The following is a 16,368-nucleotide window of genomic DNA, read 5'->3' on the forward strand; positions in this document are numbered from 1 at the left end:
TTGTGAATGTGATCAAGTCAAAGGGTATAAATATCTTTAGGTCTGCTTATTTATTTGCTTTCCAAAGGGAAATCATAGAGCTCTATAATTCAGGGTTTTTTATTTTCTAGGACTTGCTCCCAATTCCGCCCCTATCCTGCTAATTATCTTTAGTTTCCCAAATCACAGGGCATTTATTTTGCTTATGAGAAAAGATATTTTAAGTACTGAGAAGATGGATGCATCTTTAGTCTCACTGTATTAGGTGAAAAATTAAAAACCACTTAGCATTTGTGTGAAAAAGAAGTCTCTTCCAAAAGAATTTATTTTTAAAAATGAAAAACTCAAAGATAGACCTGAGTCCACACTGTCCTGTGTGGTAGTCACTAGCCACATGTGGCTATAGAGCACTTGAAATGTGGCTAGGCCAAATTGAGATGTGCTCAAATGTCAAATACACACCAGATTTCAAAGATTTAGTGAAAAAAAAAGAAAAAAGAAAATGTGAAATATCAAATCTCTCACTAATATTTTTATATTGATTATAAGTTGAAATGACCATTTTGGCTATATTAGAGTAAGTAAAATATTAAAATTAATTTTACCTTTCTACTTTTTTTAATGTGGCTACCTAAAAATTTAAAATTACACATGTGGCTTACATTTTATTTCTAGCCCTAGCCTGGACAACCTTGAGGCAGGAACTTCTGGAAATGGGAGGGAGTGTAATTAAGGCTGTACTAAGGATCATCTTAGGTAAGAGATGACCAATGACTCAATACAACATCACAAAATTCATTATCATTCTGCCCCTAAAATGAGGTGAGCAGACCAAGGTGATTTTATATAATAGTTCTGAAAACCTGGGGTTGATGTAAGCGATTTCGTTAATAAGGTGAAATAATGAGTTGCAACATTCCCTTGTTATCTGGATTTCAATTTGGTTGTGAATATCAATACTCTCTCTCTCTCTCTCTCTCTTTTTCTCTTTCTTTCCCTCTCTCTTTCCTTGTTCTGTTTAGGTTCTATGCCCGGGACTCTGGCCTGCTCAAGTTTGAGATCCAGGCAGGTTTACTGGGCCGCCCCATCAACCACACAGTCCGACGCCTTGTTGCCTTCACCTTTCACCCTTTTGAGCCTTTTGCTATTTCCGTGCAGAGGACTAATGCTGAGTATGTTGTCAACTTTCATATGCGACACTGCTGCACATAGGTGCCTCACAAAGCTGGGTTATCTGGTCTTCCAAGACTTTGCCCCCTTCTTATCTCAGTGGACTCTGAAGCAAAAGCTTCTGACTGCCAGCTTTGTTGGTTCCAGCCTGGTATACCTCAGATGGGGAAGAGCCAGAGAAAGGAGCAAGCTTGGCTCAACCTACTGGAATTTTTTTATTGTATACAATACTACTACTGATCAAGTCTAAGTCCTTTTGCCTTTTCCTTGTGGGAATGCCAAGCATTAATTAAGCCCATTTCATTTTTGCTTTACTTTGCATTTTATTGCTGTGAAGATGAAATCATTATACCTTTACCCCCTTCATGTCACTTCCTTGGCATTATGATTTGCAGCCTGAAGCAGGTAAATCTTGTTTACTCATGCGAACTATATGCATCTTTTCCACTTAGCCAATAAGCAGGGCTATCTTTATAAGAAAAAAATAAAGCCTTGGTATTTTCTTACTTAAATATATCCCGTTTGATGATTGCCTGATGTTCATATCACACCCAATGCTTTGCAAGTATTTGGGTTCCAGGAAGGACAGTGAAAGAGATGAGAGGTCATGGATACAGCAGCTGCTTCTGGGAGAACTAAGTGGTGAGTGCTGGCAGGGAAGACAGTTGTCTGCCAGGATTGTTTCCTTCCCTAGGGTTTTCTCCTGGTAATTGTCACAGCTGGAGGAACTGGGCATAATTGCACATCCTCATGTGGAAGCATGCTCCCATCTGTACCATCTGTGTCATGCAGGTGGAGGAGCGAGCAGTTCTTGATGGCCATAGCAGAAACAAACACTGTGTAGCACGTACTGTAATTTGGGTAGTGGGAGCTGGCAAGCTGCAGGTGTCCCTACAGAGACTAGACTGTTCCTGGACGGCCAAGCCATCACAGCCATCCCACAAACACCTGCCGGCCCCAGCCATATCCTTCTGTCACATTCTCAACTCTTGCCAGACTGTTTATGTTTCATCTGCATAATGTATCCACCAGAAATATAGTAGGCTTGTTTAGTAACATCTGACTTTGGAGGTAGCTTTGAAATGTTGAGTTCCTGAGCAGGCTGTGAAAGGAGCCATGGATGCAGACAGCTGGATCCTGTATTCCCTCCGCCATCCAGGCTGACTTCCTTAAGGAATATAAGAAATGTGATGTGAGATGCTGAGCCCCACCAAAAACTATTCAGCTAATTTCAGCATTTTCAAAATTGAACAGCGAAATTCAGTCTCATTCAGCTTTCAACACAGGCTTTGAGCACTTATGTGAGTCAGGGTAGGCACTGGGTCAAGATGCTTAGAGTGAGGAGAAAAAGAGACAAAGAAATCATCATACTGCAACATAGTAAAAGCTCTAATAGTGTCTCTTTGGGGACAGTGGAGGGAGATGAAGAAGAGATGGAGAAGGACGAGTATCCTGGGGAAGGAAGGAACACTGGCATTGGGTAAATGGGAGTGTGTCATGTGTCCCACGTTGAGGACATTTCTGGGAGAGGCCCAGACGTGTGAAGGCACAGAAGCATGAAAAGAGCTGTCATGTTGTGAAATGGTAAATAAGCCGACATGGCTATAGCATAAGCTGGAGTGGAGGTGGCCAAGCAGTAGACTGAGGGGATATCAGAAAGAGAGTTCTTATGCACGGTGCTAGGGTTTTATGTAGTGGAGGCATAATATGGAGCTCCCAAAGGTAACTTTCAGCTGTCTGGAAAATGGCTTGGAGGGGATAGAGAGAGGGAGGCCAGATGTGAGTCACTGGTGGTCATCAAAGGAGAATGGCTTGAACACTGTCACTGGGCCTCTGGATGGATGAACTACTTTGTAGATCATGACAAATATAGGGTCCCAAAGCTTGGTGATTCTAATCATGTATTAACAATGCAGATGCTGATGGGGTTATGTCTGGATTAACCCATCATAAGTTGAGAGTATCTGATGATGGTTTTATCCAGATATAACCCCATCATGAGTATACTGAATGTGTATCGCTTTTGCATCATCATAACGTGAAAAAATTGTAAGTTGAACCATCGTCAAGTTGGGGACCATCTATAATTGTGTTCTTGTAATGTACTACTCATTATCCCAGGAGAAGTCTTGTCATGTTCATGGGGCTGAACTAACCTTTCCTTGTAGAAACACTTTACGTACAGTTTTTCTTTGAACCAGGTTGCTTGATTGTCCCTGAGGACTTGGCAGAGGGGAAAGAGCATGGAGTATGAAGTTACTTGGGCTTCACTGTGAATCCCGGCCTTTCTGCTCATTCACTGTGTAATCATGGGGCCATCTCCTAGCTTTTCTAAGACTTAATTTGTACTTCCCTCCACCTTAGTCACACATTCACTTGATCCTATCCTAGATCTTTTCCTTACCTCTGACTGCTCACCTCTGAAGTCTCAATGTCATATACCCTACTCTGACCACTTCCTTGCAGCCTTCTCCTTACTTGCTGTACTATCCGTATTACAGAGGACCTTAGACTCACTGAAGCCTCCAGTCCCTGACCCAACCTGGATTAGTTAGGATAAGGGTAAACTGCTGTAACCAAAACACCCCATAACACAATGGCTCAAATAGGAGAGGGGGTTGTTTTTTTCTCTCTCTCAGGTTGCAGCACAAGGCAGATGTTCAAAGTCAGTGAGTGGTGCTGCCACACACAGCCATTCAAGGACCCAATCAAGGAACCAAGTGTCTTCCCTCTTGTTTCTCTGTTGTTCCCTATGGCAGTGTCCTGGATTGAGCTGGAGAGAGGATGAAAGAGTGTGGAGGAGGCTCCACCTGATAGTAAGGCCCCTATCTATGAGTAGCACACATCACGTCCACTCACATTCCATTGAAGGGGTCTGCACCGTATAGCCACACACCAAGCAAGGGAGCCTGGGAAGTGCAGTACATGTGGCCAGCTGTGTGCCAAGTACTCTTGTATTCAGAAGAAGCAATAATGGATTTTGGTGGACAGCTGGCCATCGTTGGGACACTAGCATCTTCACTAGCTGTCACCTCCCCTCAGGTCTTCTCTTCTTTCCTTTTTTTTTTGGTTTTTTTTTTTTTTGAGACAGAACTCTCACTTTGCTGCCCAGGCTAGAGTGAATGCCGTGGCGTCAGCCTAGCTCACAGCAACCTCAAACTCCTGGGCTCAAGCAGTCCTCCTGCCTCAGCCTCCCAAGTAGCTGGGACTACAGGCTTGCGCCACCATGCCTGGCTAATTTTTTTCTATATATATTAGTTGGCCAATTAATTTCTTTCTATTTATAGTAGAAATGGGATCTCGCTCTTGCTCAGGCTAGTTTCAAACTCCTGACCTTGAGCAATCCGCCTGCCTCGGCCTCCCAGAGTGCTAGGATTACAGGGGTGAGCCACCGCGCCCGGCCCTCTTCTTACCTTATTCAGCCCAGGTTGAATGTTCTAACACTTATAATTACTCCCTTGCAATTACCCTTAACCTTCTTGCTGCTCCGCCTCCTTCATGGTAACTTAGGAAAACCTCAACTCTGTGCGCATCTATGTCTGAATAGCTGAAAATAACTGCAGAAGAATCCTGTCCTTAAATTTATGACAATAAGCCTAAAATATGCACCCAAGACTGCTTAGGAATCCTCATGTACTTCCCTTATCTGTTTACTTTCTGACTCCTTGAAATTGCTGTTTTACACATTCACCTCTCTCTTCAAAACCCCTCCTCCAATTTCTCAGCTGGTCGTCTTGCCACCTCCTTTGTGGTAGAAATGGAAACAATCAGATGAGAATTTCCTCATTTTTCCTTTACCATGTCAACCATGTGACTTGGATCTGTGCTCGTTCTCTGGCTTTCTTCCTATTTTAGTGAATGAAATATCCCTGTTTCTCTAAAAGAAGACCAGCCTCTCTACCTGTCCACTGAATCCCATCTCCTTTTGACTGCTCGAAAGACCTTGGTCTTTGTTTCCACAATTATTTTCTTTCTCCTGTATCATCTTTCTCTTGATAGGCCATTACTGTCAACACATAGATGTACTCAAGGATATTCTGTCTTTAAAAATCCTGCTTTGACCCCTTGTTCTCCTTTACTTACTGCCCATTTCTCTACTACCCTTCACAGAAAAACTTCTCCAAAGAGTTGTCTAAATTAAATGGTTTTACTTTCCTACGGCCTACTTTTCCACAACCCACTTTAGAGAAGATTCTCCCTCTACCACTCCTGAAACTGTAGTTGTTTAGGTCAACCAATGATTTCATGTTGCCAACACAGTGGTCACTTCTTGTCCCTCTTTTAATACCCAATGTTTTTGGACATAGTTGATTTATCTCTGTAGCAAGAAGCAGTTGGTTCTCTTGCTTTCTGAGACAGTATGTGCTTCTGGTTTTCTTCCTGCCTTACTGGTTGTTGCTTCTTGGTCCCCTTTGGTGGCTTTTCCTCTGCTCCACCTCTAGCTGGCGGAGTACCCTGGCATGCAGTCTCGGAGCCTCACCTCTTTTCTCTATATAGTCTTTCTTTAGTTGATTTCGTCCATTCCTGTAGTTTTAAGTTCTAGCTATATGTTCATGCCTCTCAAAGTTACAACTCCAGTCTGACCCCTTTCTTGAGCTCCACATTTATATATCTCATGACTTATGTGACATCTTTATTCAGATATCTAATAGGTATTTTAAAACTAGCATGTCGAAAACAACACTCTGATTCTTACCCCCACCTCCAACATATTTCCCCTTCAAGATTTTCCCCTTCAAGATATAGTTTCAATATCTACCCATTTATTTTAGCCAAAAACTTAGGAATTATTCTTGATTTCTCCTTTTTGCATTCCCCCTCCATACTCCCCACCCCCACACATCTGACTTCGCTCTAGGGATATGCCCTGAGCAGTGTCTAAGCCAGTCACAGTAGTCCCGTACTCTTTGCTAGTGACTAGAACAGGATCCAAAACCGGTCTGCATAAGGGGTCAGTTTAGGAATGTCATGTGTCTTAATTCAGGTCAGTGGTACAATGACATAAAGATTTCTGGGGAACATTTCTCTTTTGAGAATGTCAGTGAGGAAACATGTGGCCCACATTTCTATTATCCAACACCCTATGACCATACTCAAAAAGAATCCGCCTTAGGATGAAGTTGACCTTCTGAAGATCTCATCCCTACTTGGCAGGGAGCTGGCAGATCAACGATCAATTCAAGCTGCTCTGGACCTCTGAGAGAAAGTTCCCATTTAAATATAGCAAAACCTCTTTCATTTGGAGCCCTTGTGGAGGAACACAGTATCAATGAGTGAAAAGCCTAAATTAGATAATTTTTAAAAGAACGGTAGCTTCATTATTTATAAGTACACAGAGTAACTTAAACTCAGTCATGAAGTGTTCCTTTGTAGAAGCCCTTGGGGACTTTCCTTAATGAGTAGATTATAATTATTGGTAATCAGCATAACAGTTCTCTGCAATGTGTGCTTTGAAAGCAATTGAGCATATTAAGTGGTTTTGATGTTCCAGGGGGCAATTTTGTTCACAATATTAATCTATTCAGAATATACCCTTTATAGCTATAACCCTCTGTTGTTTAAAAAAAAAATTCTGAAGACTCTCCATTAAACGTTTGATTACCATTGTAGGAGGCAGAGAGATGCTTAGTAGGACTCAGATTCGTGTCCTGATAGAACTATAGGAAGAGCTCAGGCCTGCATGTGAGGCCTGATATAAACCCTGTTATCTACTAACTATTTAACCCTGGGCTTGATAAAAAGAATTTTAGGGAGTCTCAGTTTCTCCTTTGTAAAATGGGGTAATTCTTTGTAGGGATGATATGAACACTAAATGAGTATTAATTAAAGCTCTTAATACAATAAGTACTCAATAAATGCTAACTCCGTTCTTTGTAGATCTCTTAGCCTGTGTGGGAGGTTCTCCTGCCTCTTTAGTGTGTCATCGAGTCTGCTCCCAGTCCTGGTTGTACCTCTTCATTCCCTGGTGACTAAGTGATATAAGCTTACCCCTTCTCCAGGCCCAACCCCTGGCCACCCACAGGAGACTGTGGCATCTGAGGTGGTGCCATTCTGCTGCCATACCCTGTCCCCAACCTACCTGGGTCTGAGAAGAGCAAGACATCCTTAACCCACTTTGTAGCCAGATGCTATGCTAAGCACCTTATATGGGAAGGACTTTACTGCATTTTATGGATTCTGAAATGCATTTTTTGAAATTGGAGTATATTTTAAAATTCATGTCTTATCATTGTCAGCCAGGCAGCAGTTGTGACATTATTGCTGTCATCACCTGTGCATGTGAAAATTGGGCATGCTCTTCCCATTGTCATCATTTCTATTGAGTAATGTGCGTTGTTGATACCACATGTGTTCAGTGTAAGTGCTTTTTAAGTTGTCTTCAAAAAGATAATACTATGATTTGGTATTATAACGAAAGGTGGTTTTGTATTCAGAAAGGCACAGAAGCAGAGCAGTGGGGTTAATTTTGGTAATAGTGAAGCACAGATTTGCCATTAGAGGAATGAACATGAGGCCATATTTTTTTACAGAACAGCAAGTGTTTTTTGGAACTAAGAAAGAAAGAAAGATATCTACTAGTAAATGAAATTTTACTGTCATGCTAAGATTCATGCAAGAGGATTCCTACCAAACACCCAACAAGGCAACTGAATGAAGGAGAAACTGTCCCATCCTTTGTAATAAATGGAATAAGTTTTAATGCAGTGAGAGGCCTAGTGTCACCAACTCATGAAAAGCACAGGACTAATCATTAAGGTGTGAATCAATTTGTTAGAATCTTCCTGTTGACGTTAAACAGGAGCTGATTAACTTCCAGGGACATGTGATTCAATATAGAAAAAAATGAAACTAGAGTTTAAGTCAAATAGAAAATGCTGATGAAACTGGGTATTCTTCAGCATGCCCCCAAATCTGAAAAAGACCTAAAGTGCTCTTGAAATAAGTATGTTTTAAGTTTACTAGGATTTGTCTTAATCAGGTTATGGTAACATACACACAGGAAATGACTGTCATGAAGGAGGAAGCATGTTGCACTCATGGGTCCCTAGAAATGGGAGGCACAACATGCCACACAGGGCCATGGGAAAGTGCCTGGGTGGGTCAGGAGGCAGAGGGAGCCAGGGGAAAATGTGGGCATGAGGTTTTATTGTGGTTTCTGCAGAAAGGAGTGGGTGAGGCAGGGTAAACTGGTTAGGGATTGGATGATTTAAATAATTTTGGTGGGCATTGGGGTATAGGGGCTGTCCCTAGTTGTCTGGTATCTGGCCTTGAAGTGATTAGGGCAGGGTGTGAGAGCCCTATTAAAGAGGTACTTGGGGAGCATGGGCTCTAGATTGGTTGGTTTGTATATGAGAGATTTGTTCCCAGGTAAGTTGTTTGCTATCTCTAGGAATTAGCAAACCCTGGGAGGAGCAGTCCAGGAGGGTCAGCATGGCCCCAAGATGTCAAAGCATCAGAAGACAAAAGGTATGGCTAATGTAGTAAAAAATAATTGCAAGTAATAAAAAAGCATTGTCATGGTTTAATTTTTCTTAGTGACACATTGTGGCCAGCCTTCAAGATGGCCCACAGTGACCCCACCTCCTGTAAAATGCTCTTGTATAGTCCCCTCCCACATTGTATCATGGTTGGTGTGTGTGGCCAATAAAATATAGCAGAAGTATGATGTGTCACTTTCAAGGCTCGGTTATAAAAGAACTTTCAAGGCCCGGCTTCTGCACCCACTCCTCCCCGCTTGAATTACTGAAAGGGGGAAACCAGCTGCCATGTCACGAGGACATTTAGGCAACCTGAAGAGAACTACTTACCAAGGAACTGAGGCTTCCTGCCAATAGCCCTGTTAGTGAGACATCTTGGAATCTGATCCTCCAGCTTTCAGTGAAGCCTACAGATGACTGCAACCTCCTGAGAAACCCTGAGCCAGAACCACCCAGCTAGGCCACTTCCAGATTCTTGACTCTTAGAAATTGTGTGAGATAATAAATATTTTGAGCTGCTGAGTTTTGGGGGGTAATTTATTATATATCAATATATAACCAACACATAAATAACAGTGTCTTTTGTAATATGGCATCTTAGATTTGAAAAATGCAATATTCCTATTTTATACATAAGGAAGCTGACCTCAGAGAGATTAAGCAAATTGCTCCAAGTGACACTACTAGTTAATAGCAAGTAAACTTTAATCCAGCCTATGTTAGAATTCATGTAGATCTCTGAATTTATTTAGATCTAAACTGGCATTTTACTGATTCTAAAAAACATTAATAGGGAATTCTGATATTTTTGTGCCTTTTTATCTGCCACCTTCCTTGTAGCGGGTTGACCCAACAGAGGTATCTTTTATAGTTGATAATATAGCCCATATGCATTCTCTTTCTTTTCCTTAACACTAGTGTTTTAGTTGGCTTATTTGTTCATTAATGTATTAAATTAAACATTTATTGAGGTCCTACTAAGTGCCAAGGACTAGGAGTATAAGAATGTGTAAATCACAGCCCTAACTTTTGAGTTTCTAGTCTTGTAACATCTCTGAATACCTATCTCCCTCTCTTTGAAAGAAAAAGGCACCTTGCCCTCTCTCTGGCTCCCCTGTCCCACCATCAGTAAGGGACCAGGTAACCAGTTGTTGAGTGTCAATTTACCAAGAAGGAGCTGAATGTTGGACTGTTTTTTTGTGGAAGCCCACTGCTTGTCCACGTTATGTTTCAGTAAATGTGATGCTGAAGTTCCACCTCCTACAGGGAGCATTTGCAGCATCCCAAGAGAGTTGGCTGCAGTTGCTGTGTGGCAATAGCACACATTAACTAATGAGCAAAAGTAGGGCTCCCAGGCCCCACTCCACTGCATCTTGAGCAGCTCTTCCTGGCCTGGCTCTGTCTGCTTCCTGAGCCAAGAGCTTCTGATCTCCAGCTACTGTTTCTCTTCTAAGTGTAGTCATTAACTTTCCAGGATTAGAAGAAGAGACTGTCTCTTAATTTTAGGTTAATTCTCTCTCTCTCTCTCTCTCTATATATATATATATATGTGTGTGTGTGTGTGTGTGTATTATTTCCATTAGCCACCCCCCTACCCCAATAGTTGTGACAAGAGGCCTGTATTTCTACTAAAAGAAAGGAAAAGCTAGAGAAAAGAAATATTCTGAACAGGAACAAAGAAGCAAATGAAAGGTAATTTCAAACTTTTTCTTTTTGCCCTAGTCTTTAAAAGTTTTTGTTGGGGATTATGAGGTTTAGAATCTGTCCTTAAGGAGGGATGTATTACTCAAAATATATTACCTCTGGATTGTTTTCCCTTCAAGTCTATCCTGTTTTTTAAAAATGTCATTCTAGTTAAAAATAAACTTTATCTGAAAAGTGATTCTCAACTCTCAGGGTAGGTTAGGGTATGATTGATTTAGTGGGTATAGCAGAATCTTGAGAGGGATTTCCTTTGAAAAAATAGTAGTACATTTTTATTGGAACAATGAAAAATGTATAAGTTTTCATATTATAAATTTCAGAGAGTTTGAAAAAAAATCTTGCCTGATGAGGTTCTGCAGAAGACAGTGATTCATAATTGGGACATATCCCCTCAAAATTTTGGAGGGATGTGAGATTTTACTATGTGGGGATGAGTTTTAGAAGGTTGAGAAATGTTGTGTTAGAAAAATGTTGAATTTCCTAAAAAGGCAGAATCGGAAAAACTAGAGCAAGATTCGGGACATTTCTGCAGGGAGCGTGTGCAGCGCCTCAGGAGACCTGTCTCACAGTGAAAGGCTTTGGGGAGGGGCAAGCAGCAGGAGCCCAGGTCAGAGAAAGATGATGGAAAATGGACCTATAATGGCCAAGGTGCTACTGTGTTCTAGATTTCTGTTGATAATTTTGCAGTCAGAAAGGCCCCTTCTAAGAAAGGGGGAAAAACCCATAAAATTGAATACTTGAGACAAATGAAAACTTACACGTGGCAAAAAATACCAAAACAAAGTCAAATGACAATATCTTTACCAAAGGATTGATTTCCTTAGTATAAAGCATTTTATAAATATATAATAAAAATAGGAACAATCTAAAATAAAAAATGGGCAAAAAGCAAGTTCACAGAAGAAATAAATACACATGGTCAACAACCATATGAAAACTGCTTATTTTTATCCATCAGATTAGCCCAGGTTAAAAATGTTTGATGACCCACTATTGGAAAGGATGTGGGTGCTCTGACCCATTGTTGATGGGAGAGTAAGTTGATTAAGATTTCTTGAAGACTAAAAAGCAGTATCTTAATAAATGCACACAAGCTTAACCCAGTAAATTCTAACTCTAAATATGTGTCAAGGCAAAAACATTTGTGTTTGTGAACAAGACATATGTTCATTGTAACTTTTTAATTGTGAAAAAGTTAAAACTATTAAATGTACATCTGTAGAAAACAGACTAAAAAATTACAAAACATTCATAAAATGCAGTTTGATGACACAGCAAGGCACATGTATGTATTGATTTGGAAAGCTCTCAGGCAAATTAATGGAAGAACTTATGTTTGGTGTGGTGCTATTTTTTGTGTGAAGAAAAAAATAACTACTAAACTTGAAGTCACATGCATATAAATACATAAATGCTTGTAGAGTCAGAACACTGGAAAGACTATGGAAGGTATTAACAGTGGTTACCTTGGGAAAGTGGGCATTTTTGTTTTAGTTTATTCCCTTTATCTTTGTATTTTTTTTTTTTACTGTGAACATGTATTTCTTAAAAAATTTTTAAATGAGTTTTAAAAAATTTAATTGTATTTAAAAGAAGTTACAAAATTTACCATCTTAACTATTTCTAAGTATAGTGTACAGTTCAGTAGTGTTAAGTATATTTATGTTGTTGTACAACCAATCTCTAGAACTTTTTCATCTTGCAAAACTGAAATTCTGTACCCATTAAACAACAACTCCTCATTCTCCCTCCCTACCGCCCCTGGCAGCCACCGTTCTACTTTCTGTCCTTATGAATTTAACTACTCTAGGCACCTCATATAAGTGAAATCATACAGTATTTGTCCTTTTGCAACTGGCTTACTGGCTTATTTCACTTAGCATAATGTCTTCAAGTTTCATCCATGTTGTAGCCTATGTCAGAATGTCCTTCCTTTTTAAGGCTAAATAATATTCCGTTGTGTTTATATGCCACATTTTGTTTATCCATTCATCCATGATAGACACTTGGGTTGCTTCCACCTCTTGGCTATCATGAATAGTGCTGCTATGAACAAGGGATGTGCAAATATCTCTTGGAGATCCTTCCTTCAATTATTTTGGATATATACTCAGAAGTAGAATATAATGAGATATTTAAAAAAGTATTTAACCAATGAATTCACCTGTAGCAGGGGCAGTATTAGGCTCTCTGTGGGCTACTGAACTGAGGAGTCTGAGGCCAGGATTCTTTCTCTGACCAGCCTCCCAGGGCTCGGCAACTTCATCCTGCCCCCGTGAGCCTTTCCTTTGCCCAGAAACAGGAGGAGGCTTAGCAGGCTTGTGAACTGGCTGCTCCCGTCTGCATTAATTCAGCACATTTCTATAGCTCCCTGAAGGAAGATACGCTGCAGCAACATTTAATTAGTGGCCAGGAACATGCTTTCCCAAGGACACGACTTATTTCTCAGCCAGCTGTTGCCTGTTGCTCCCTAGCAACATGAAACACTCACGTCTGATTGCTCTAAGGCTCTTTCTCTCCAGATGAGGCGGGTGGCCAGTTCACCTGCTGTCACAGCCGGGGGGCAGGGGCGGAGGGGGTTGGTGCTTGGTCTGGGACTAATTCTCCAGAGGAAGTGAGTGATCTGAACTTGTTATTCCTGCCAGCTATGGTACTAAATCTCTTGACCCTTGAGCTGCCTATTGGTGGTTAAGGTGTTCCACCAACCCTCTCCTTCAGGTTCATGATTTGAAGGAGAAAGAATGTCACCAACTGTAACACAGAGCAACATGGCCTAGAATAATAGTCCGCTGGTATTTTAAAGTGCAGCTGAGAGATTTCGGACCCCCTTTTGGAGAGCCTGTCTTTCAGGATGGACTGGGGTGGGGATTGGAGGCCCTGGCATCACACCACCTTGAGCAGGAGAACCAAGGGGAGCCTCAATGGTCTGCTCACTGCTCTTGGTTTCCAGGGGCCTTGGAAAGAGGGAGTGGGTAGGCAGATGTCTGCAGCAGCCACTGACTGCTATGAGTCTGAATTTGCCATTCCCCACGGTGTCTGAGAGATGGCTTTTTGTGGACTAGACTTCAGTCTGGTTCCTCCCAAGTGCTGCTTCTGCAGAGGTTGCAAACTGGAGGGAGCCTTTGAGTTGAGGTGCTACTCGCTGACATGTTTATTTGGTATGTAGGGTGTTTGTGCAGTTTTGAAATTTTCTAGAATATCCTGCATTTTCCTGTGGCCATCAAGAGGGGCCCCGTTAGACTGGGCTTGTGTGCTCTCCAGCTCCCACCATCCCCTGCAGTGGCCCAGATTGACTGTGTGCCCTTCTACGGCTATCTCGTAGTTACTCATCCACTCATTCCACAAACATTTATTGAGCTTCTTTTGAGTATCTGACCCTGAGCTAAGCACTGGGCTAAAAAGACCACTAAGGTGTGGTCTGTGCACTCCCTGAGCCCATGGACCAGATGGGAGACAGACAGGCGGGATGCACAGGTGGTAGGGAGCACATAGACCTGGGGTGACTGGAGCTTCTGGCAAAGAAATTGCCTGAGCTGAGCATGTGGAAGGATGAGAAGAGTCAGCTTGGTGACCCAAGGGGAAAGCAGGAGAAATAGGAGGAGAAGGGTTTTCCAGCCAGAGGCGGGTGAGGAACAGATGCATGGAGGCATGCGAGAGTTTGGCATGCTTGAGGACCAGCAAACAAGACCTTCAGCTGCCTAAAGCTAAGTGCCTGTGGGGTGGCCAGGAGGTAGTGGGAGCCAACCAGGAAGAGCCTTGCTGGCCTGCTGAGGGCTAGCAAGAGAGAGAGCCTTGAAAGAGCCCTTGTAGAGTTTAACCCGTGAAGCCATTTGTCAGACTTGTTTTCTGATTACTTGGGCTACAAAATGGATTTGATGCAGGAGGCAGGGAGATCCAGAAAAGCGGCCATTGCAGTAATGCAGGAAAGAAGTTGTCTATGTTCAGGGGACTCCTGAACTTCTCCTTCCCACCCGGTAGGCAATGGGACTGACGGAAGAGGGAGCAGACCTCCTCTCGGAGGGCAGAAACTGTCCCAAGTTCTGCCCTGGCCTCTGCGTCCAGCCCATGCTCTTTCCAGTCCCCCCCCCCCCCCCCCGGTCTGCTTTGTTCCTTCTTTTCCCAGCCTGACCAGCTCAGCGGGGACTTGGGGCAGTGCTGGCAGAGTGGGCACTCTGTCAGTGACAGCTGTTGCCACACTCCCAGCTGGCTGAGTGCTCAGCCTCTCTCCAAGCTGCTGCTTCTCTAGTGGAGCTCTCTGTGTGCTAGCACTATTTCTGGTGCCCGCCTGTCCAGCCCAGGGCATTGGCTCTCCACACCTGACCAGGCCTCAGTGCCTATGGCCTATGGGAGATAGATGGCCAGGAGTTCTGGTGGGCTGGCCATGGCCCAGGGCTGGAGAGGATGGGATGGATGGGTGTGATGCAGAAGAGCAAGCACTTGTACTTGGGACAATGAGGGAAGGGCAGATTCAGGGATCAGTAAGCAAGTGAGGGTAGGTGGTGCCCAACAGAGACTGGGGAGCCAGGAAGAGGCCAATTGGGAAGGGAGGGTGCTGGATGCGGTTAATTGGCAGTGCTCATGGACATCCGGTGGGACGTTAGCAGGAGAGGTGGGTTGTAAGCCTGGAGAGCCAGTGCTGTAGACTGGAGGTCAAGATTGAGGAGCCAGAGGTTAAAGCATGCCACTATTATCACAAGAGTGCTTTGTTTGGAAGAAAATAGTAACAATAGCTAAGTTCATTGAGCAGTTACTATGTGCCATGCCTGGTCTTTACATTCTACATTTATTAACTCCTTCCTTCCTCACAGCAACCCTATGAAGCAGATTAGGAGACATTTCTGCAGCACTTAGTCACTGAGTGGAAGAGTCAGGCTTTGAGCTAGAGGTCTTTGATCTAGGTGGTCTTCGAGCTAGGTTTTTGAGCTAGAGTGGTCTCTGCTTCCAAAGCTTCTGTCGGAAACCATCACAAACCTCCATCACTGCCTTCTCTGGGCACCTGTCCTAGGGGGTTGTCAGACATTTCTACCAACCTAAATGACAGCTCTGTGAGAGAGGTGATAATATTCCTGTTTTCAGATGAGATCACTGAGGCCCAGAGACTTGCCCTAAATAACGCACACAGCGATGGAACGTCAGGATTTAAATCCAGTCCATTTGATCCTGATGCCTGATCTGTTGTCATGAGCACATGCTGCCTTTAGGGTCAGGCTAGATAGCGAAAGAGATAAGGACCCCATGCAAAGCTGAAGCAGAGGGTTTGGTGACCAGACACCCAGATGAAGCAGAAAGGAATGGGCAAGAGGGACAGAATTCATCAGGCTCTCACCAAGAGAGGGAAGCTGGTGAGTGACTTCATGCTTTCTCAGCTATCTGACCGTATTGTGTTTCCCCTCTCAGCCTCAGTTTCCTCAGCTATAAGGAGGCATAATACTGACTTTTGAGGGTTTTGCCAAGGATGAAATGAGGGACTGCACGTCTGCCCGTGTCTGCCATGTGACTAGTGCTCTATCCAAGCAGAAAGCACTTGTCAAGCACCAGCTTGGGGAGCCCCTTCTGGAGAGCCCCTCATCTGGTGAGGGTGGGTGCGAGTGGGTGTTTGAAGGGTTAACATGGCATGTTCAAGTCATTCTACCATGGTGAGAAAGAACTAGCCTTTTCTGTTTCTGGAGAGGCCATAGGAGATGATGACCTTGGTTCTGGCTTCCCTTCCAGCTGCTCCTTATTGATGAAGTGAAAATAGAAAGCCACCACCTCTGAGTTCCCCCACTGTGCAAGCAAGGATGGCCTGTCACAGCCTGCAGTCACCTTCTAGGTGTGTGCATTCTCTATTGTGTGAGCCACAGGACAACAGGAAGCCGGCTTGGGGTGGGAGTGCAGAGGAAGGCTGTGGGAGGCTGTGTCCTCGCCACACCTTCCCCAGAGAACACAAGGGAGTGGCTGGGCTCGGGCCACTCAGTGCTGCACAGAGCTGAAGGCCATCTTACACTCAGCCTCACAGTGAGGCAGAGTTGAGAGGGCATCTGCTTCAGAGGCTCCC

At 43.2% G+C, this 16,368-nt stretch overlaps 1 protein-coding gene across 5 annotated transcripts in view; it reads left to right on the forward strand.

The window, feature by feature from the left end:
* DET1 (DET1 partner of COP1 E3 ubiquitin ligase) overlaps nt 1–16,368 on the forward strand; it is a 60,886-nt gene that overhangs the window by 20,689 nt on the left and 23,829 nt on the right. For 4 of the 5 annotated variants that reach the window (XM_012788860.3, XM_012788861.3, XM_012788857.3 and 1 more), the window contains exon 5: nt 1,002–1,661. The exons of the other annotated variant lie outside the window; for it this stretch is intronic. In XM_012788860.3, coding sequence (XP_012644314.1) covers nt 1,002–1,191 — 190 coding nt within the window. In that variant the 3' untranslated portion in view covers nt 1,192–1,661. Of the gene's footprint in view, nt 1–1,001; nt 1,662–16,368 lie in introns of those variants that run through there. 5 annotated transcript variants of the gene reach the window in all.

Source organism: Microcebus murinus, chromosome 7, assembly GCF_040939455.1.
Source record: "Microcebus murinus isolate Inina chromosome 7, M.murinus_Inina_mat1.0, whole genome shotgun sequence".
NCBI classification, from domain to species: domain Eukaryota; kingdom Metazoa; phylum Chordata; class Mammalia; order Primates; family Cheirogaleidae; genus Microcebus; species Microcebus murinus.